At 41.1% G+C, this 23,852-nt stretch overlaps 1 protein-coding gene across 4 annotated transcripts in view; it reads left to right on the forward strand.

The window, feature by feature from the left end:
• CCDC127 (coiled-coil domain containing 127) overlaps positions 1 to 23,852 on the forward strand; it is a 96,099-nt gene that overhangs the window by 39,118 nt on the left and 33,129 nt on the right. For all 4 annotated transcript variants that reach the window (XM_072153013.1, XM_072153011.1, XM_072153012.1 and 1 more), the window contains exon 3: positions 18,677 to 18,808. In XM_072153013.1, the coding sequence (XP_072009114.1) occupies positions 18,694 to 18,808 (115 nt within the window). In that variant the 5' untranslated portion in view covers positions 18,677 to 18,693. The remainder of the gene's footprint in view (positions 1 to 18,676; positions 18,809 to 23,852) is intronic.

The raw sequence follows: 23,852 nt of genomic DNA on the forward strand, positions 1-23,852 counted from the left end.
CTCACAAGAGAACGATGGATGCAGAATTTACATTTAAGTCTGCCATAAAAACCTTTATTGAAAGAAATATTGTGATATTTTCAGTCCCCATCTGGTATAAATGTACAATGTATGTAAGAGGGGTGCCAAAGTCCCCAACCATGCTAGTTCAGATTTTTTTCATGTCATCCCACAACACCAAAAATATAATTCTATAGACCAATATCTATAGACCAATATCTATAGACCAATCTCATTGATTATTATGGACCTAAGATTATGACAAAGATTATGGCCACTAGTCTCAATTCCTTCCTTGCCGAGTATATTTGTAGGGACAAGGCAGGATTTCTACACTGTAGACAGGCTAATGATCCGATGAGGAGAGTGTGGATACCATCCCTATCATGAATTTGGGTTGGGACAGGGAGGTGGGAGGAGACTGTATGCTTTTAAGCTTAGACCTACAAAAGACCTTCAACTCCCTTTCCTGGGATTATATGTGATCTATTCTGGACAGAATGGGATTTGTGCAGACCTTTCTAAACATTCTTAACCCCTTTCTGCTCTGCGTCCGATATATCAGACCCTGAGCGCAGTGACTTAGCGCTCAGCTCCTGATATATCGGACGCAGAGCCGATGCCGGTTCAGCTCAAGGTCTAAGCCGAACCAGCATCGGGACACACGGGGTGCCGGCTATAACTAATAGCCGACACCCCAGTGTAACACCCGCGGTCGGAGTGAGTGTTTAACCCGTTAAATGGCGTGGTCTGTGCGACCGTGGCATTTAACTTGCCTTTGGGGGGACTTTCCCCCACAAGACCACAAGACTATGCACATGCGAGGGCTCACACTGTGCCTGTAAGATGACGTCAGACGCCTCAGAGTTGCCATAGCAACGACCCCCCCCCCCTCCCGACAACGGTGCATGTGCATAGGCTGACACAGCTAATACCCTGCAATACATCAGTATTGCAGAGTATTATCATGAACAAGCAATCAGATGATTGCTTGTTCATGTCCCATGATGGATTAAAAAAGTTGGAAAAAAAAATATTCACCAAAAAATAAAGTAATAAATCAAAAATGCACGATGAACCCTGTAAGAAAAACTGTTATAAACTCTCCAAAAATTAGGTTTTTACCTATTCAATCCCTCAAAAAATGCTATAAAAAGTCATCAAAAAAACATATGTACTCTTGAATGATACTGGTGCAAGGTACAACATACAACAAAAAATATTCATGTATGGTATCCCCGTAATCATATCGACCCATAGAATAAATATAACATGATTGTTAGGCTACACGGTGAGCAACAAAAAAAAAGAAAAAAAATCCAGTACAGAATTGATGCTTTTCTACTTCTGCCCTTAAAAAGTTCCTAAATTTTCAACAATGGGGGATACCAACCCCAAAATGGTAACACTGGAAAAAGCATCACATCCCGCAAAAAAAATGCCACATGGCCCCAATAATGCAAAAGTTAACATTTTATAGCCTACAAAAGGGGCCCATGAGGAAACTAAAATCCTGGCAGCTGCAGGGAGCTCCTTCCCTTTTGCGCCTCACTGCGTGCCCATAAAACAAGTAACAACCACATGTGGGGATCTCTGTACTTAGGAGAAATTGTAGAACAAATTGTATGGTGGGTTTTCCCTCATTATGTTTTGTAAATGTGTAAATTTTAGTGCTAAACATATAACTGTCAAAATTTGACCATTCTAAATTTCACCTCCATTTTGATTCAATTACTATGAAGATCTCAAGGGGTTAACAATCTTCCTAAAAGCGGTTTCTGATGGTTTGAGGGGTGCAGATTTGAAAATGAGTTGATTATATAGGGGATTTTGATGCTAAATATGTAAAATTCCATTCAAAACTGTATTTATCCCCAAAATAGTCAATTCTGAAAATCCGGAAAAGCGATACTCAAATTTTTTATTTCAAAATAAATTATCCAGACATTTCAAAAATTATGAAAATGTAAAGTAGACATATGGGAAATGTTATTCAGCAACTTATTTGGGTGGTAAATTTATCTGCCTGAAAACGCAATAATTACGAATTTCGAAAATGGCAAATTTTTCAAAAGATTCATAATGTTTTCTTTTTTTTGTAAATAAACACAAAACTACAACATGTGGAAAAAACAATTTCAGAATCACTTTTATTGATAAGTAACAGTGTTCAAAAGTTATAACCATATAAAGAGACTCGGGTAAGAATCCAAAAAATGGGGCTAAACATTAAGCTACAAAATGGCTGCGTCCTTAAGGGGTTAAAGGGTTTTACGCGACGCAGATGCCAATCGGATGAGGTGTACATTGCCAGGGGAACGCTGCAGGGCTTCCCCGATCTCTGGTATTATTTGCCTTAGCAATGGAGCCATTAGAATAATTAATTGGGGGCAATCCAAACGTGAAGGGAGGAAAACAAAAGCGCTTTATTTGTGGATATCTTGTTATTTTTGTCATCCGTTCTTGCATCACTACCCAATTTATTCAACACAGATAAATTTGGCAAGATTTCTCAGCTAAAGGTGAATCATAACAAATCTTTAGCGTTAAACATAGGGCTCTCTACCCATAATGTAAAATTCTTGCAGTGGTGGGTATCGTGTCTATGTATATGGTTAACTACCCCCCTCTCCCATGCAAGTTGGAAAGCGACCTTCAGACCTGATCTCGTTATCTGTTACCCCGGCTAGGCCACATTGCAGTGATAAAAATGACATTGTTACCATTGTTAGGATCTTATATCTATTTAGAGCCCTTCCCCTTCGGTTTCTTTGCAAGAACATTTTAATGTTTCCGCCCAAGGTATTAAGTTTATTTGGCGAGATAAACATCGAAGTATTGCATGTAATATATTAAGTGTGCAGAGGCTTAGGAGTACCCCTTGTTAAAATTATATTCTGCTTCTGGATTGGCAGATATAACTGCGATGGCTGGAGGCAATGGCTGGAGATTGAGGCCAGGGCCTGTTATTCAACCCCAATCGAAACACTCTGGTTTCTGAAGCCACAGTCAAGACCTGCTATGATGTCACTGGTCTTGTCATAGATAATGGCTCACCACATGTTCCAATGGCCACGATTCATTGTAAGATTTCCCTCCTGGCATGCAGAAACCGGAGTTTAAGTGGTGGTTGAATAAGGGGTTTCATTGCATTAGGGACTTCTGGGTGGGGCATTCCTTGACAACAGAATTCTTTAGAGAGTCTCATTCCCTTCTACCTTTGGAGAAGAACCACTACCGCCAACTTGAGAATTTTTATTAGCCTGTTAAGCTAAAAATTTGCCTCCATTGAAATACTTTTGCCACTCACAAATGGTAGGGGGCAAAATATCTGTATTATATACACAATTAGTAACCCCTGCAGGCAAATTATTATATTTATTTATAGAGCACCATTAATTCCATGGTGCTGTACACCATGGGGGACAGTCTGACACATTTTGGTAGAGAGTATGGGAGATGCACAGGAGAAGACCTGAATGCGGTTGTGAGAAGAGCGGATGGTAATAGAGTGAAGCTGAAGGTACTGTGAGGAGCAGAGATTATGTGTGGGTTGGTATTGCCTGAAGAGTTCAGTGATATATGGAGGGGACTTGTTGTGGATGGCTTTGTAGGTCATGGTCAGTATTTTGAATTCGCTGTGCAATGGGTAACCATTGGAGAGACTGGCAGAGAGGAGATGAATTAGTGTGGCAGCAGAGTTTAGGATAGGATGGAGGGGTGTTGGAGAGTTAGCTGGGAGACTGCAGAGAAGAGTGTGGCAGTAGTCCAAGCGAGAGATGAGGGCATGGACTCTGGACTGAGGAAGGGATGTTTTTGAGATGGAGGTGGCAGGTTGTAGTAAGGGCCTGGAGGTGAGGCTTATGGATAAGGCAGAGTCAAAGGTGTCTCCAAGGCAACAGACTTTAGGGACCGGGGAAGAGTGTGGAACCATGAATTATAACGGTTAGGTCAGGTGGGAGGTGGAGGAAAGATTATGAGTTCTGTTTTGTCCATGTTAAGTTTTAGAAAACGGGAAGAGAAAAAGGATGATATGGCTGACAAACACTATGGAATTCTGGCTAGAAGAGAGGAGATATCTGGACCAGAAATATAGATCTGTGTGGTGTCTGCATATTAATTGTATTGCAAGCCATAGGGCTTAATTAGGTGTCCAAGGTCGGAGGTGTGGGACTCCAACAGGTGGGGGGGCGAGGTGAAGATGTGAAAGTAAGACACTGAACGCCCAGTTGGAAAAGTATGAGGAGATCCAGGAGAGGGCACAGTCAGTGATAACAAGAGAACAAAGCGTTTGCAGCAAGAGAGAATGGTAGACAGTGTCAAAAGCAGAGGACAGGTCAAGGATGATTAGTGATTGCCTTGGTTGACAGTAGGACATCAGAAACTTTGGTCATGGCAGTCTCAGTGGAGTGATTGGGTCGAAAACCAGATTGTAGTTTGTCAAGGAGAAAGTTGGAGGAGAAGTAGGAAGATAGTTCTAGGTGGGCATGTTGTTCTAGGAGTTTTGAGGAAGAAGTGAAAGTGTGATTGTTCGAGTGGATTGGTCCAGAAATGGTTTCTTTAGGATCGGTGTGACAGTTGGATGTTTAAAGGAAGATGGAACAGTAACAGTGGATAGTACAGTGAATGGGTTAGTGTTGGGTCAAGCGCACAAGTGGTGAGATGTGAGCTTGACTGTATGGAGGAAACTTTCTTGTCAGTAAGTAAAGAGAAGTTGGTTAACAGGGGCAGGGATTGGATACTGTTGGTTAACAGGAACGTGGGTTTGGATATTGCGTAACAAAGAAAAAAGGAAGTTGTCCTGAAATGTTGGTTTCCAGGAAAAAGTGAAAACGCTATTTATTTTCAAAACATTAAGAGCATCACAATGCCATGGCAGGGAAACATAGAAACTTCTGTCACGTTTCCAATCTTAGCATAGATACTTAGTCATAGATAGAGGATTGTTTAACAGATGGTAAAATATACTGCATACTAACTGGAAATGACCTTTAGGTTCTGGACAAGCCTACCCAGGGGTTACCTAAGCACAGTTATGGATACAATAACGGACACATCTGAATTAGTAAACACAAAAAAAAACGTATTTCTGTCCTGTCAGATCCCAAGCAGATCGTATGGACATATTCCAAAATAGACTGGAAGAGGATCTAGCTAATTTGTATAAAAAGTCCCTGAATGATAACAGTAAAATCAACTTATCTAGGCAAGAGAAGAAAGCCATCATCTCTTTGAAAAACAATCCCTATATTAGTATCCCTACTTCGGACAAGGGGGGCTCCATTGTAATACTGGGCAAAGATTTGTATTATAATGAAGTAACAAAAATGTTAATTGACAAGTCTACTTACCTTAGGCATATTTTCTCAAAAAATCAGTATATGATAGGATCGATCAGACAACCTAGGGTTAAAGTACCCCAGGGAGTCTGAAAAATAGTAAAAAGAAAAATAAAAAAAGTTAAAAAAAATATATAATAAAAAAACCTAAAAATTCGAATCACCCCCCTTTCCCTAGAACTGACATAAATAAACAGTAAAAATCATAAACACATTAGGTATCGACACGTCTGAAAATACCCGATCTATCAAAATATATTAATGGTTTTTCAATGCGTTTAACCCCGTAACCCTGTTTAGCAGATGCAAGTGCAGACTTATGACAGAAGGTATTCCTTCAAGAAGAATTTATTCGCTGTTCAGCACTGCTGGCACACTGCCTCGCATGTTTTGTGAGGTCGGTGAGCCAGGGTTACCGGTTACGTTGTCTACATGTAGCGAGAGTGAGGGCAGCTACAGAGTCCAAGGCTAAAGAAACTGTGGTGTTGTAGAAGGTGGCAGCAGTTTCTACCTTCTTCAATTAGGATAGGGAAGAGAGAGGCAGGAGAGTCTCTGAGAGTTTGCAGGTTTCCAGATGTTTGAGATTCAGACCCAGGAAAGACTGTTTTACGAGGAATAAAGAGGTCATGAATATCGGTGACTTTGTTGCATATGTAACGTGCATTACATAATGCTCCAGAGAGAGGGGGTGGAGGAGGTGGGAGTGTGTGTCAGGTGGATAGGTTGTAGATTTCAGTGGTTACAAGAATTGGATGAGATGGTACTATGGCGGAAGGCTGGAGGAACTGTCGGGATATGTTTGATAGTCCTTGCTACTGGTGACATTTCCCCCAATCCAGGGCCTTTCAGAGATAGTGATAGCGGGTGAGAGAAGGATAGAGAATGTGGTGGTAGCTCCTGTTTGCAAAGCCGGAGTGCAGCACTCAGGTAAGCGTCAGCAGAAGCCATTAGATGAGGGAGCAGAAGCGATGGTGATATAGACAATTCATTAGTTGGTGGTAGAATATATGGATAATGGTGGAAATATGAGAATAGTGGGAAAATGATAGTTATTGCTACAAACAGCATTATTTGTGGGCAAGATTAGTCACATATAGTATGATGTGTTCAAACCTGGTTCAATCCTGGTTTAATTCTGGAATAATTCTGATGCCAAGCACTTAAGGTCTGCACTTGAGAGACTGCAATGAAGATCATATAAATTGCCATGCATGCTGCGATGGGAGGAGTGGAACTGGCACTACCCAAGTGGAGTGACATGGCCTACTCCACATCCAGTTTTACAAAGGACTGTGGGTTTCTGAACAAACAGATTATGTTTTTGGGGCTGTGGTCATGTAAGCACATTCTTTCATGTTTGGTGGACTTGTCCTGTAGTAGTATCCTTTTGGTTGGAAGTGTGGACTATGATCCATAATTTGAAAGGGGTGGTACTAGAGAAGGACCCTTTAATGGCACTTTAGAAAGACACCAGTTGAGAGGTTCCTCCTCCTGTCCAAGGCTAAACGAAATCTCTTAAAATGCATTTGTCTGGCAGCGAGCGTAGCCATAGCACGAGGGTTGAAAACTACAACAATTCCCATGGTTATTGTTAATACAAAACTCACATGGATCATGGTCAACAACCATCTGTGTAGTCTATTAGCAGGTACAGTAAACAAATTTGACCCTGGCACTCAATTATTTCAAGGGCTCACTAGCTCTTGTAATACAGTGGATATATTATGGGATTGCTTGAACTATTTCTTGCAGCGAGGCGGATATGGCGAGCCCAGTCCTAGCTCCTTGATCCCCCTTTTGCCCCCTCCCTTTTGTCCCTTCCTCATTCTTTTTTCTTTGTTTTACTGTCTTATTGTCTTGTGTGTGTTTGTAGGTACTTATCAATATGGGACAATACTGGATATATTTAGACTATTACTGTATAAACTCATGATAAGATAAGTCATAATAAGTTGGACTCGTATATTTCATATGCAATCTCTTTAACAAGAAATTTGCCTATCCCTTTGTTCTGTATTGTATTCATCTTGTCTCTGTTTACCTGAACCTATACAGCTGGCTCTTGTTGTTTTGTATGCTTTTTTTTTTTTTTTTAATTATGCCTTCCACTTTGTTGGAGGCTAATAAAGGAGAGTTGAAAGCAAATATTAGTGACTTAATCACTACTTCTCGAAAATTTAGAAATGATACGGTATGACCTGCACATTGGAACAACACATAAGAGTTCTACAGTACCATCTGTACAATGAACATGGACAGCTTTTTATACCATATCCTTGTTTTCTGTAGGGCGCTATATGGCTTCAGCTCCTTTTCCAGTTTGGTTTTGGTCTTTTTTTTGTCTCCGAAAGCCCCTGTGGTCTCAGTACTATTGAAAACCCCACTAAGGGATAATTCCCACAAACTTAATGGGAACATATATGCAGCCGCACTATTCGTGGCCACATATTTGTCCCCATTGACTTCTATGGCGCCTGTACCCCGAGTGACACCACATGATGGCAGTTCCCCGAATGTAGCTGTAAACTGCTTAATGGGCATGTGGCAGGGCACGGAACAGAAGGAGGACCATTAGACATTTGGTAAGGAGATTTGGCTGAAATAGTTTAAGTGTAAGAATGCTCTCAACAAATGATAACATTTTGTAAACTACATGCCACAAGGAATTTACCAAGAGGTACAGTGAGCATTTTGACCCCACAACTCTATTGTAAAAATGGTTGCAGAATTAGAAAAATTTATTCTATTTTTGCATGAAACGGATAGAGCATTCTTTTCTTGTTATAGAAGATAGATTTGTCTTTATCACCAGCCGATCTCCAGGTTGAAGCTAATGAAAGAGAAAACTCAAAAACATACTTTAGTACATTGCATGTCTAAGGTTATCATTTAGTTTAAAGTCTCCCATACTGCATTTGGAGCAACTGTGAATAAAAACATCCTAATCTAGGAACCAAACTAAATTAAATCTCATAGGAACTCAATCCTGTCTTTTTACTGGCCTATAACTTACTGGAAGGGCTAATGGTAGACCCTCGGTCCATGGTTTCCCAGCCTCTACCATTGCCTTTTGGATCTTTCGTTTTTAAAAGTCCCAATCTACCTCTCAACCTTCCTGCTACTTTTTTGATGTCATGGGATGTGAACTACCTAATCTATCCCTAAATCTTAACTTCTCTTGAGAAGTGGGTACCTTTTGAGCACTTCTGGTCACTCATACCTGGAGACCATTTTTGAACTGAACATAGTCAATACGCTTCTCTCTGGTAAAAATACTAAAATCTTTGGTGTGCCGCGGTGGCACCTTTTATAGTCTATTACAGAAGCCCCTACACAGTCAAGGGTACAGACGTCCTGGCAGCTTCCTTGGCTGCTTTATCTTCTAAGTCATTCTCTTGTGTTTCTGTTCACCTTAGTGTGTGCCTTACTCTTAACAATAGTTTTTATGTTGGTTCAAGTATCCTCTCCATATGTATCTTTATCAAGTCTGCACTTTTCACTAGGCGCCTGCTGTTGTTGTGTTGAACGCTGTGGCTTTACACATAGGGAAGTTATCATGTACTGTTCCAAACATACCTTGAATCTGTGTACATGCTATCTGTCTTGCCCGAAGCTAAGGGACATAATTTTATCAATACTTTCAGTTCTGTTCCACTTCTTGTGCTAATATGTAATGGAAGTGCTTCTGTTTCTTATACCTGCTTCCTTGTTGTGTGGTACAATGGCAGCATATCTTAATAACTTTTACCTTCATAATAATACCTGGAACCATCCACACAGAGTACAAGGTCTGGGTACTGAATCTTTGACGTGAGAAAATCCCAACGTCTCGTGGGCCATGTAGGCCACATAATCATGGTCTTCCGTGAGAGGAAGAAAGTTAGTTAAATTTAACCAAATACTTGGATCTTCTCACCCCTTGCCCCAAAGGCAGTATGTCAACTGGATGCATCTAAAGTTCATAACCTGCTCAGAAATTAGAAGAAAACATATTGTTAAAAATTGTATCAGGCTGTTTTAATGTTTGGGCTCTATCTGGGCTAAAAAACACAAAAGGGACAATATAAGTTTAGATCATGATAAATGGTCATAAACATATAAAAAGAGAACATCTGTTTCTTTAAAGAAACCTCTTTTTCTTCAAATTACTTTCCACAACAACAACTTTGACCTGTCTCATTGCCCGTCTTTCTATCAAGCTCTTTGCTAAGCGGGCACTCCACACATCTCATAATTTACAACCTACTATATCTTTGTTACATTCCTTTTTGTGAATTCATTATTTCAGAGATAACCAATTAGATAGAACAATGAGGAAAAACCTAACTCCTTTTCTTGTAAAAGATATAAGTTTATTTCAACACTTAAAATTGATGATATATAATAAAATCAGATGACTATCCACAATAATAAACAAACACAGAGACGATTCATGCACAGAGATGCACAAGTGATCACCAAAATCTAGATGTCTCCCCACTGGGGCTGATATGCATAGTCAAGTGTGATATACAAACATTTGAAGCAGCCGCAAAACCAATCAGGGGGGGTCATGAACAAGTACAAAAAAGTGCATGTAAATCGGCTTGAGAAAGGCCTGATCTGCCGAAACACGTGATGGGGAAACAACAAACACTGGGGGGGAAAGACTATAACTATCGGTATGTGTATTACAGCTGTTTGACTGTTATATGTTTGTATTTTTCCATCCTTGCACTTCGCTAGCCTTATGGTTTGATATATCTTTAATTTACATGCACTCTGCACTTTTTTGTATTTGTCCATGACCCCCCTGATTGGTTTTGCGGCCGCTCCAAATGTTTGTATATCACACTTGACTATGCAAATCAGCCCCAGTGGGGAGACATCTAGATTTTGGTGATCACTTGTGCATCTCTGTGCATGACTTGTCTTTGTTTGTTTATTATTGTGGATAGTCATCTGATTTTATTATAAATCATCAATTTTAACCCCTTATCACCGACACTAGTTTTCAGCTCAATGACCAGACTCGATTTTTCAAATCTGACATGTCTCACGATAATTGGTTATAACTTCGGAACGCTTTAACATATCCCGGTGATTTTGAGAATGTTTTCTCGTGATACATTGTACTTCATGTTAGTTATAAAATTTAAGTGATACGTTTTGCGATTCGTTCTGAAAAAAAGTGAAAATTTGGCAAAAGTTTGTAAAAATTCTTCATTTTCCTAGTTTGAAATGTTCTGCTTTCCAGACAGGAAGTAAAACTACCCAAAAAGCTTGATAACTTACATTTACGGAATGTCTGCTTTATGTTGGGATGATATTTTATGCATCCTCTCACTTTTCTAGGATGTTATGAGGCGCAGAACTTTAGGTGCGATTTTTCTCATTTTCATGAAAATTGCCAAAACTCACATTTTGAGGGAAAACTCAGCTTCCAAGTGACTTTGTAAGGCCTAAGTAATAGTAAAACCCCATAAATTACCCCACTATAGAAACTTCACCCCTCAACGTATGTAAAACAACTTCTATTAAGTCCATTAACCCTTTAAGTGTTTCACATGGGTTAAAACAATATGGACCTGCGATTTAGAAACTATGGAATTTTTTTGGAACATACATTCATTTAGGCCAAACTGACATTTTCAGAATAAATTAAATGATGAAACGCACTGCAACGTTTGATGCCCAATTCCTCCCGAGTGTACTGATACCCCATATGTGGTGGTAAACTTCTGTACAGGCGCACGGCCAAGTATAGAATGAATGGAGATGCCATTCACAGCAGATTTGTATTGTCACATTGTACAACCTATACATTTTTATTTTTTTTTTGGTAATGCAAACATATGAGGGCTTATTTTTTACGGAATGAGATACAATGTATAGATAATTCATTTAGGGGGTCTATAGCTTATTCATGAGATTTTATTAACTATTTCAAGGGGGACACAAACAAAATCATCAATTTTTATTTTGTATTTTTAGCATTTTTTTCCCCCCGTTCACCGTAATGTAAAAATGATATTTTATCTTTATTCTCTGGTTCACTACGATTGCGGTGATACCTCATTTATATAGTTTTTCTTATCTTTGCTCAATTTTCCTGAGCAAAACCAATATTGGAGAATATCGCATTGTTTTTACTATTGACAACTTTTTAGGGCCATAACTTCTGTATTTTTCTGTTGTCAGATCTGGTTGAGGGCTTATTTTTTGCGAAAAGAGTTGTTCTTTTCAGTCGTATCATATTAGGGAATGTAGCTTTTTTTGATCAGTTTTTAGAACATTTTTTGTGATAGTGTTTGATGAAAAATTGTATATTACGGGAAGTTTTTCGTAGTTATTTTTTTCATCGTTCACCGAGCGGGTTCAATATTGATTTAGATTTATTGTACAGATTAATACGGACGCGGTGATACCAAATATGTACATTTTTTTGTGTGTTTTTGTGTTTTATATACTGTATTTGCATTATATGTGTAACTGGGGAGATTATGGGACTTTATTTTATTTATTTAATTATTATTATAAAACAATTTAATCTTTTTTTTTTTACTTTCACATATTTTCAACCTTTTGGCTTGAATAAGCGATCATCCGATCGCTTATTCAAGCCTTTACACTGCAATACACTTCTGCCAGGAAGGCAGAACCCGGCGAGAAGAGGAGCCGACAGCCCCGGGTCACTCGTCGGGACCCGGGGCAGCAGCAGGAGGGATCAGATCCCCCGGTAAGCACACCGGGGGGGGGGTCCGATCCACGGGGGGGGGGGGCACTTGACCGCGGCGTGTAAGGGATTAAACACCCGGGATCGGAGTTTTTCCGATCCCGGGTGTTAGTGCCGGGTCTGGGCTGTGATATCACAGCCCGACACCGGCACTATAATAACCCGATGTCCCGAAATCATCTTCTGATGCGGCGCCGTAGAAAGGCGTCGCATCAAAAGAAGTACCCTTAATGACCGGCGTAGATTCCCGATAGGGCGGTCATTAAGGGGTTAAGTGTTGAAATAAACTTATATCTTTTACATGAAAAGGAGTTAGGTTTTTCTTCATTGTTCTATCTAATTGGTTATCTCTGACATTTTTGAGTGAACACTCCTACATGGGAGCAGGACCATGAAGTAATTTTGTTGGTATATCCAGTGTAGTTTGTCTTATATTTGGTGTAATTAATTATTTCAGCATGACTATTTAACTTCTATATATACATAAATATATAAATATTGTGCATACGCAAAGAATCACATAGACATGGCCAATGGTCTCTTACAGTAAATCACCTTATCTCTGCCTCCCGGAGTATTTCATGAACAAAGACTTTAACCAAGACAAACTTTAACTCTTTCTGTCCTCTTTACAAAGAATTTTGATAGCAGCTGCTCAATGTACAATCAGTTTCCGGAATTAATACAGTTTCAGCATTCTCCCACCTGTTTCCTCCAGTGGTGAAATCACAACCTCATGACGTCTTACCACGACTTATGAGGGCCTTGTGCTTCCTCAGTGTGCTGCGCCAATTTTATCCCTCTCTAACGTCTCTACCGAAAAGGAACCAGATCTTTGGCACCACCACATACCAGTACAAAGCAACACCAGCCCCAGGCCCCTACTCTTCAAGTCTTGTGAAACCTCACTATCCACCCTACATAACCATCCGCCCATCACTGTCTGCTATATGAGACCTGAACACAACTCAATATTTCCACTGCTGCAGCAATAACCACACCTGGTTGGGAGAAGGCTTAGAGTAACCTGGGTTGTTAGTGACACTAACAATGTATAAATTCTTGTAACTACACACCATAGTCCAAGACCTGTCACGTAGGCGCGGCTCTCGAGATCATCTTACAAGTGGACCTATGTCAAAGGTAAGACAAAGATTCACATAAAATCATTGAACTTACTGTGTTCAGTTGAGTTGATTAAGCTTGGGTCATTCCAGTGAATGACCTGAAAACACCCTTTGATTACCGGTCCGGGGCCTTCTCGGCTCCTCGAGTGTAGATCAGAGTCACGGACCAGCTGTCAAGTTCTGCCCCTGTTCACACAACCTCAGGTTCTCTAATGACTAATAAAATTCACAGAGGGAGCTCAAAGAAATCAAACCAATATCTCAATATCTCAAACCAACTAATATCTCAATCTCTGTGAAGTAATGCCATGAAAGGCTAGGCAGATGTGAGAGTGCTCTATTTGCTTCTCAAAGGTTTATACAGAACTTTCAGTGGGCAGGACCTGGCCTTGGTTAGTTAAAGATAAGATGTCCATAGTTCATTGGTTAGTAAATTAGAAAATAGACATAGCAGGAACAAAGGCTGTTTTCTCTGGAATTGGTAGCATCGTAAATCGGCCAAAGCCCTCATTGTTTCGCTGCACAGCAAAGTGTTATCACACTGTTATCAATCTTCATCCATAGTCTGGCATCATCTTAGTTTCAGCATTTAGCAAGCATATAAAATAAGAAACATTTTCATTAAACTTATAACAATACTTCACAATATCTTATTTATAAATTGGAGAAAATCTTAGTTGTTTTTGCATCTCCATCTTTTCAGAGATCTTTTTTTTATTCTTTGTATACAGAGCTGGTTGAGGGGTAATTCTTTTCTTCTAAGAGTTGCTCTTTTCAATGGTACCATTTGGGGGAACTTTGGTAGATCCAGCAATTGCTCTGAACACAAGAGGTTGGGAGAAAATGGACCGACTAAACTAAATACATAATAAAAATTTAAGAAATTACTGTTCTATACCTGATCTAGGGATTTAGAAACCAAATACTATATTCAAAGCAGACAACATTAAATTCTGCCCTTTCCTGGCCTCTCTTCTCCATGTACCAGACTGCATCTTCTCTCCTTGATGTGATGCTCAGCTCTGTGTCCCTTTCTTGTTTATGTGCCATTATCGGGGGCAGGAGAGGACCTGGGAGCAGTGATGACTTCACAATTAATTCTTCCATCCGTTATGGAAGCGCTCAGAGAGGCCAGTCTTCTTTGCAGGAAGGTGTACTCTGTGTATTCTGGAGGTTTTTCCAACAAGCTTCATTATGTTCTCACCCTCATGAGTTGTCATAAAGCTTATATTGTGGGAGCCTACACCAACGTTTTATTCTTACTCAGTGGGAAGGCCCCTCCCCCTAAACATCCTTTTAAAGGAAACCTACCATTTGATTTGATGCATTATGAAGTAAACATACCTTGAGAATCCTGTGGCTACACTGATGCAGGATCATATATTTAATTCTTGTGCAGAGTGTTTTTGCTGATAACATAGATTTAACATTATGATAATGAAGCTCTCCCGCTACTGTGGCTGGTTCAGCGCTTGTCCTAGCATATGAGTTATTCTCTGCAGGAGAGAATGATGCAGTCCCTGGATGTGCCTGAAGGCAGAATAATCAATTGCTGCACCATCCCCCAGCTGCTGTGTATGAGTGATCAAGCTCAGGTTGATTAGTCATGCTTGACTAACCTTCATTTGTAATTACAAGTTTGTGTCTAATGTGTTAGTCTAGGCAGCCAGCCTAGCCCAGCTTTCCCAGGGTCCTGAATGTTATAATAGTATTTTCAGCAAAACCTCTAAGCTCAGGGATTAACCAAGAAATGATCCTGCATCAGTGTAGCTACTGCATTCTCAATGTATGTTTGCTTCATAATGCATTAAATCAAATGGAAGGTTTCCTTTTATGTTTACTTGAAAATGTGATCATCTGATGGTCACTCTTGCACTAAAACTTAAACTGTCAAATCCTGACCGGATCCTTGGTCAGGGCTGCAATAACAATGTCTGTATCTCCCAGAAAGCAGTGTGGGTGAATACCCCTTAAACTGCATGGTCATGCTTACTTACTGCCTGTAAGAAGTTGAAGGGGTTTGCCCATGAAAGAAAGTTCTCAAATTTTAACCCCCTAGTGATGTTTAGACACAAGATTACTTTTAACCCTATTACTTTCCAATTTTACTTAGTTTTATTGCTGTTTTAGTTCCTGTAACTCTGTGATGATCATTGTAAAATTCTAGAGTGTGGGCAGGGACACTTTAACCTCTTAACGACCTGGCCCTTTTTAGTTTTTGCACTTCCATTTTTCACTCACCACCTTCAAAAATCTATAACTTTTTCTAACTTTTTCCACATAAAGAGCTCTGTGATGGCTTATTTTTTGCGTAACAAATTGCACAAATTTTTTGCGACTTTTGGTGGTGTTCTCATTGCTATAATTTTTAGGACTGATAGCATATTGTAATGAATGGGTTAAAACGAGACAGCCTCAGGTCTTCGGAAGGCCCGAGGCTGTCATGGAGAAGGATCGCCGTTCCCCGATGACGTCACAGCCGCATTACCGGCGGCGATTGGTGGGTGCTAGCACCAATTGCTAGTGTTACTGGTAACTCTGTGCTGCAATATGCAGCAAAGACTTATCAGCTATGGAGAGGCCTCAGCCCGCGAACCCTCTCCTTGCACTGGGACCCGGCTCTAAGTAGTTTGCTGGCAATGTGCTTAGATTATCAGTGTACAGGGGTTATCTACACTTTTATTTAGCTCCTGAACATTCTGCTACTATCTGACACATAGGGGCAGATGTATTATCGTATATGTGCCAAAAACTCGTTGGGAAATCACTTTTTTGGTGCAAAAGCGTTGCTGATCATTTATGTGTTTTGCGCTAGAAAGGGATAGTTTCCGACTATCCGTACTTGGCCGTCTTTTTTTGGCGCGAATGGGCGTGGCCTATATTTTCCACATCATCCGCCACGTTTATGTTGAGTTTGTTGGCTTTTTTAGGCGCAATTTTTGGCGCAGAACAGACCAGGAAAAAATGGTCTGAAATCAACAGAAAAACAGGCGCAGCCCATGTAAGATTTTGGCGCACATCTCATTTGTGTAAGCATTTTTATGGCGCCCGACTGATTAGTTCCGTCTGCGCATTAATTACTTACAGCCGTGCGCTACTTTAATACATCGGGCTATGCTTTCCGTCGTTGGATTTCAGATGCCGACTGTCGAGTTTTCGACAGAATTAGTAAATCCCCCCCATAGAAAAAGATGAGGGAGGAGAGATGATGAAATCCATGAGATGGATATAACATACAATGACACTCCCTGTCAGATAAAGACCTTATCTAGCCATTAGCTTCTAGAGTGAGTCTCTGCATGCTGCTTGCTGTCAGGAAGTGACTGTTTCTGAGCTGGTCTTGTAATGTAGGGGGAAAGGGCAGGAGGCAGAGAGCACTGCCTTGTGCAGATAAGAGAAGCTATTCATGAGTAGAATCTGACCATAGTTAGAAGATTTACAGTTGGATACAAGTACAGCCAAAACTGTAAACACCAGGACTGATAGACAGGTTGGAATTATATCAGTGAAATACTGTATTTTATTAATAACAGTGAATTAGAGGATGTGTTATTTTGTTTTCCTGAGTTGGGTTGCATTAATACCAAAATTCTGAGTGTGATATGATATACGAAAAGTATCACTATATACTCTATATTGATCTGATACTTTTCCCAAAAAGAAAAAAGCGTTATCTGAATTCAAAATGTTTGTACTCAAATATCTGGTTGTGGCTGCTGGAGCACACTGAACCCTTGAAGGATGCATTCACACACTCCATTTTTAAATACAACTCAGGCGCTGCAGGGAGGGCTTTAGACCTAAGTGCTTCTGATCAGGAACAAGGCACTCATTTTTTTGGCCGGAAACAATGCAGAACACAAGTTACTTATTCCTGATCACAAGTGTTTTAGGTCCAAACGCATCTCGATAAGGAAAAGCTCCTCCCTTCTACTTTGTTTCAAAACACAGTGGCCCAGTTACTATTGCTTCTCCTCCAATTATATGGACAGAGACTACAACAAAAGACTACGCTAGTTCCGACCTGGGAGTTTGTGCCCGTTTGCACTAGAGGCCTTAGAAAAGTTAATCACATAGAATATTTTGTGAGTATAAATACAAAGTGCTAAGTGCACTGATTTATACAGATTCCTCCTCTCATCTTCAAACATATTCATAAGTCTCTATTTCAGTCCCCCATGTTAAATTTTCCATGATGAATAAACTCCATAAATGACTATCTTTTCCACATGACCAATCAAGATTATCAGACTAGATAACAACAAGACAAAAAATATTTGTGACAATATTAACCCCTTAACACTCTTCGCCATAGCTCTATGGCGCAGAGGTACAGGGAATGTATGAAGAGGGCTCACGGGCTGAGTCCTCTTCATACAAGGGTGGGGGTTGTTGCATATTGCAGCAAACCCCCACCGCTAATAACCGCGGTCAGTGCTTGCACCGATTGTGGCTATTAACCCTTTCATTGCCGCCGCCGGCATTTAAACGACGGCGGCGCGCGGGCGCCGCCATCTTTATTCCGATCGCCGCGCCCGTGAACGGTTGCCATGGTAGCCTCGGGTCTTCGTTTGACCCGAGGCTATCTGGCTTCTGCAGATTCGTAAAATTTGTTACGCACAAAATAAGCCCTCACACAGGTCTGTACACGTAAAAATGAAAAAGTTATGGATTTTTGAAGGTGGAGAGCGAGAATGTTACATCCGGCACCCCGTGTTTTCCAATGCCAGTACGGCTCAGATGTTAATTACAATTCCGACAATGAAATGAGTTGGCAGTATCATGCTATAAGTGTGTTTTTCAGCTGCAAGGCAGGACGACTGGTGTCAACTGTAGGAAAGATGAAGGGGGCCAAGTAGAGAGAGAGAGATCCTGGATGAAAACCTCTTCCAGAGTCCTCTAGACTTCAGACAGGGCCAAAGGGTTCACCTTCCAACAAGACAATGACCCTAAGCACACCTGCAAGTAAGAATGGATCCCCAAATCCAGGTGTGGAAAACGTGTTACATCATTCCCAAGAAGACTCATGGCTGTACTAGCTCAAAATGTGCTTCTACTCAATAATGAGCCAAATATTATGACCATGTGGTATTTAAGTTTTTCTTGTAGATATTTTTGATATTGTATTAAACATTTCGATGCAGAGTTAACATTAGTGAGCAAATACAAAAAACTATTTTGGATCTTACTTATTGGATGCAATGAAACAAAGGGTAAATAATTTAAATGGGTCTGAATATTTTTTGTACCCACTGTATATAACAAGGTACTGTTGGTGGGTTTGGGGGGTGGGGTGCTAACAGGTTCCCTTTCACACATCACAGTACTTATATATCACAAGATAAATACAAAAACAAATTAAGTAATTGTAAAATCTATGATTTCCAAATAGACCAAAGGGTACTCAAACAAAAACATAAGCCCTCATAAACATTGCACATGCATAAATAATTTCTACTTTTTTTTCATTTGTTGTATTTCCTATTTCTTTATAGTTCTAAGGTGAACATCAATGAATAATTTAAACAATCCACCGCGTTGGAACATTCGTCCAAATGAAGCTGGTGAAGATAGGAATAAATGGAACTATGCCTTGCTGGTACCAATGTTGGCACTTGCCGCTTTTAGTAAGTTGTTTGTTTTTTTTGTGTTCAAAGGTATGGTGAAAAGTTTCCTTTCTGAGCCTTGGACCAGAGAAAACCACACCAATTTTTCTATGATGTTTGTATATAATTTCCCATGATGAAAAATCATTAACCCCTTAAGGACGCAGGGTTTTTTCCCTCATTTCTCGCTCTCCACCTTCAAAAATCCATAACTTTTTCATTTTTACGTGTACAGATCTGTGTGAGGGCTTATTTTGTGCGTAATATGCAACAACCCCCACCTTTGTATGAAGAGGACTCTTCATACATTCCCTGTACCTCTGTGCCGTAGAGCTACGGCGCAGAGCGTTAAGGGGTTAATTTCAACAATGATAAACTATAGTCAGAAACAGCAAGGAGAAACACCATACCCCTCCCCCTTCAGTGTACAATAAATAGAAATAAATATAAATGGTTTTGCACATGTTCAGACCCCCTGAACCAAAACCCGGAACCTATGGTAAGTATATAGTATGAGTATCATAGTTTATAAAGTTGGAAAAAAACACATATAAAATGTTTTTTCCAATAACCTGTGATATTTTTCCTCTCGAGAGGCATCCAGACCTCTTTTGAACATGCACAAAGAATCTGCAATGACAATCTGCTGTGGCAGAAAGTTTCATAGTCTCGCTGCTTTTGCAGTAAAAAAAATCCCTGTCTGTGGCATTGGTAGAACCACCTCTCTCAGCACAGAGGATGCTCCCTTGACTTGGCCACAGGCCTAGGTGTAGAATATCTTTGGAGAGATCTCTTTACTGTCTTCAGCCGTGTTTAGAATAACTTCAGCAGATTACAATGTCCATGTGCATAAGAAGATATACAAGATATACAGTACATCATAAGTTAGCAAATATGGCTTAGTTTTCTTTAAGCCGCAATGCGTGCCACAAGAAGAGGTGGAAGGGGAGAAGGGACAAAGCGGGGATGGGGGGTGAATTCAGGGAAGGGAAGTCAGAGAAATCCTGTGATATAACCTAATACAATCTTTGACAAGAATACATCATAGCCTCCAATAATAAAAGTAATTTTTATACAAAGGTGGTTTAGAGTTTCTTAAATGTAGAGTTCTTATTCATCCTGCAGAAAATAGAGAGTAAAGGGATAAGCTAATTGTATAGTTTCAAAAGGTTATCTAAGAGCCCATCACAGCCTTATCTTAGCTACTATTCTGCTATCCCATCTGTGTCCCAGCTGACACGGACTGCTTTTCTAAATTGAATGTAAGGTTTCCAGAGTTTAACAAAATGGTCATATAAAATTTGCTGCTTGTATTAGTATGTTGACACAGTGATGCTTCGTAGAGTGATGCTGTGCAGAGTGATTAGTTTAATATGCCTCTTGATCTTATCCAAAAAGGGCCTAATGACAGAGAACGACCTAAAAGCTATGTACACCTGACGCTCCCACCTGATCACACCTTCATCATTTGCCGGGGGGGGGGGGGTTAGGCCCATTGTTTCCAGTGTCATTGAAATCCTATGCCAACTAGTCAGTTCTCCTTGAGGGCGCGTTCACACGTTGCGTTTTGACCTGCTTTTTCATTGCGTTTGAAACGCATATACAACAGCTGAGGAGAGGTGATTTGCCTTATTACATCACGTGATCATGTGATGCAATATACAACGTTTTAGTGTTACAATTTATAAAATCTCGTATAGTTATTTCCATGTTTTTATTTTTGTCTAACGTTGTTTTGCAATTTCGTGCATATTTGCAACTTTACTGCAGATTTTAGCCCCACATTTAAAAAATCTTTTAGTGCTAAGCCAAGACCTTGTATGAATGTTTCTATTAATATCACTCGGAGACAGTATACTACCTATAGTTGGGGCTTTTCTGAAAGAAAAGCATAGGTATAAAGGTGCTAATGATGTTTTTTATAGCTTTATGTTCTACACTATATGTGGTAACAAAGGTGGGTTTAATACTATGTGTAGAAGAAAAGGAAGGTCTATGGCAGGGGTAGGGAACCTATGGCTCGGGAGCCATATGTGGCTCTTTTAATGGCAGCATCTGGCTCTCTGATAAATCATTGATTAATAGGGATCGGCAGTGTGTACATCTAAGACACACACAGCGATGATCACTGGATGCAGGCAGGGATGTTACCACTGCCTGTATCCTTTCTGTGACCCAGGCGCCATCGCCACACCGTTGCTTAGGTGACAGCACCTGTGTCATAGAGTAGAGCAGCATCCACTCCTCTCCACTCATCCATTGCCTAAGCAACGATGGCAGCGGTGCCTGGGTCATAGAGAAGAGTGAGGGAGTGATAAGAAGCTGCTGAAGGGAGAGCAGGTAGTATTCCCTTTTTTTCTGTGACTACCTATCTACTGGGGGTATGTGCTGGAGCTACCTATCTACTGGGTGCAAGTATGTGCTTGCACTACCTGTCTACTGAGAGGCATGTGCTGTGACTACCTATCTACTGGGGCCTGGGTGCATGTGCTGCGGCTAGCTATCTACTGGGGGCATGTGCTGGGGCTAACTATCTATTGGGGCGGTATGTGCAGTGGCTACCTAGTTACTGGGGGCCATGTGATGTGCCTACCTATTTACTGGGGGTACCTACTGGGGCTACCTATCTACTGGTGGCATGTTCTGTGGCTACCTATTTACTGGGGGCATGCACTGGGGCTACCTATCTACTGGGGGGCATGTGCTGTGGCTACCTATTTACTAGCAGGCATGTGATGGTGCTACCTATCTACTAGGGGGGCATGTGCCGTGATTACCAGCATACTAGGGGACATGTTCTGTGGGTATCTATCTACTTGGGGGCATGTGCTGGGGCTAGATGTCTATTTGGGTGCATGTGCTGTGGCTACATATGTACTGGTGGGCATGTACTGGGGCTACCTATCTACTGGGGGGGGCATGTACTGGGGCTATCTATCTACTGGGGGTACCTATCTACTGGCGGCATGTGCTGTGGCTACCCATTTACTGGGGGATATGTACTGGGGCTAACTATCTACAGGGGGGCATGTGCTGCGGCTAGCTATCTACTGGGGGCATGTGTTGGGGCTAGCTATCTACTGGGGGCATGTGCTGGGGCTAACTATCTATTGGGGCGGTATGTGCAGTGGCTACCTAGTTACTGGGGGCCATGTGATGTGCCTACCTATTTACTGGGGGTACCTACTGGGGCTACCTATCTACTGGTGGCATGTTCTGTGGCTACCTATTTACTGGGGGCATGCACTGGGGCTACCTATCTACTGGGGGGCATGTGCTGTGGCTACCTATTTACTAGCAGGCATGTGATGGTGCTACCTATCTACTAGGGGGGCATGTGCCGTGATTACCAGCATACTAGGGGACATGTTCTGTGGGTATCTATCTACTTGGGGGCATGTGCTGGGGCTAGATGTCTATTTGGGTGCATGTGCTGTGGCTACATATGTACTGGTGGGCATGTACTGGGGCTACCTATCTACTGGGGGGGGCATTTACTGGGGCTATCTATCTACTGGGGGTACCTATCTACTGGCGGCATGTGCTGTGGCTACCCATTTACTGGGGGATATGTACTGGGGCTAACTATCTACAGGGGGGCATGTGTTGTGGCTACCTATCTATTGGGGGGCATGTGCGGTGGCTACCTATTTATTGGGGGACATGTATTAGGGCTACCTATCTACTGGGGGACATGTGCCATGGCTACTTATCTACTGGGGGACATGTACTGGGGCTACCTATCTACTGGGGGACATGTGCCATGGCTACCTATCTACTGGTAGGAATGTGCATACTGTATGGCTCTCACAGAATTACATTTTAAAATATGACGTGTACATGGCTCTCTCAGCCAAAAAGGTTCCTGACCCCTGCCCTAGAGAATTCAATGGGAGAAATGACCTACTGGTCAATTATTAAATCCCATACCTTTGGTTGTGTTATTTTATACATTATGATGTTTTGTCTTACATTACAATGTTTTTATTGTACAAGCACATAGTGTCTGAGGTGCGATAGAGACACACACACCTGTTAATTACCTTACCATTTCCGATACCTAGAGTACAAGTGTCTCTCGCACCACACTCACTTTTATCTAAGACTAAGGACCGAGGTCAGAAACGTGTCAGATCTCATTTTACTTTGTAATCGCTGTATCCATGTATGAATAAAGCTCAAGTTTTTTTTATGCAAGCAAGCAAGAGTGCGATCCTCATCTTTAACAAATCTATTGCAGTCATAGCTACTGTCCAGCCATGTCTCGCTGATACCCACTATATCATATTTCCGCTCCAACATCAAGAGTTCCAGGTCCTCCATCACAATATGTAGGGATGTTTGGTGGGCTTATTGGCTGGCATCAGAATGTGGGGGGGTTGTTGGGGGGCATAGTGGATGGCATTACAATATGTAGAGATGTTTGGAGGGCATATTCGCTGGCATCACAATATGTAGAGATGTTTGGAGGGCTTATTGGCTGGCATTACAATATGTAAGGATGTTTGGGCTTACTGGCTGGCATCACAATGTGGGGGGGTTTTGGGGGGCTTATTGGCTGTCATCAGAGTGTGGGGGGTTGTTGGGGGACATAGTGGCTGGCATTACAATATGTAGGGATGTTTGGTCGGCTTTTTGGCTGGCATCAGAATGCAGGGGGTTGTTGGGGGGCATAGTGGCTGGCATAACAATGTGTATAATTGTTTTGCAGCATGTTGGCTGTCATTACACATTGGGTGGAAGTTTGTGGAGCTGGCTGGCTATTTGTGTAGGGGGATGTTGACAAGTACATTATCCTGGTGGGGCAGGCTGATAAGTCCATCTAAGTTCATTGAATGCGTGTGGCTGATTGAAAATTTGCTTGAAAAAGGCGCTCTTTGGTGGGGTGGGACAAGTAGCTTTCAAATTAATTTACAAATTAGAATAATTCAAATATTTATATTTTAAAGTAACAGCAATATATATATTTTTTTGTTTAATTAGACTATTCAACATGACTACATGTCTTATAAACCAATGCGATAGTAAGACTGTAAAAAAATGGTTAAAAGGGACAGCAACCAGA

The sequence above is a fragment of the Engystomops pustulosus genome, chromosome 5 (genome assembly GCF_040894005.1).
Source record: "Engystomops pustulosus chromosome 5, aEngPut4.maternal, whole genome shotgun sequence".
In the NCBI taxonomy this organism is placed as follows: Eukaryota; Metazoa; Chordata; class Amphibia; order Anura; family Leptodactylidae; genus Engystomops; species Engystomops pustulosus.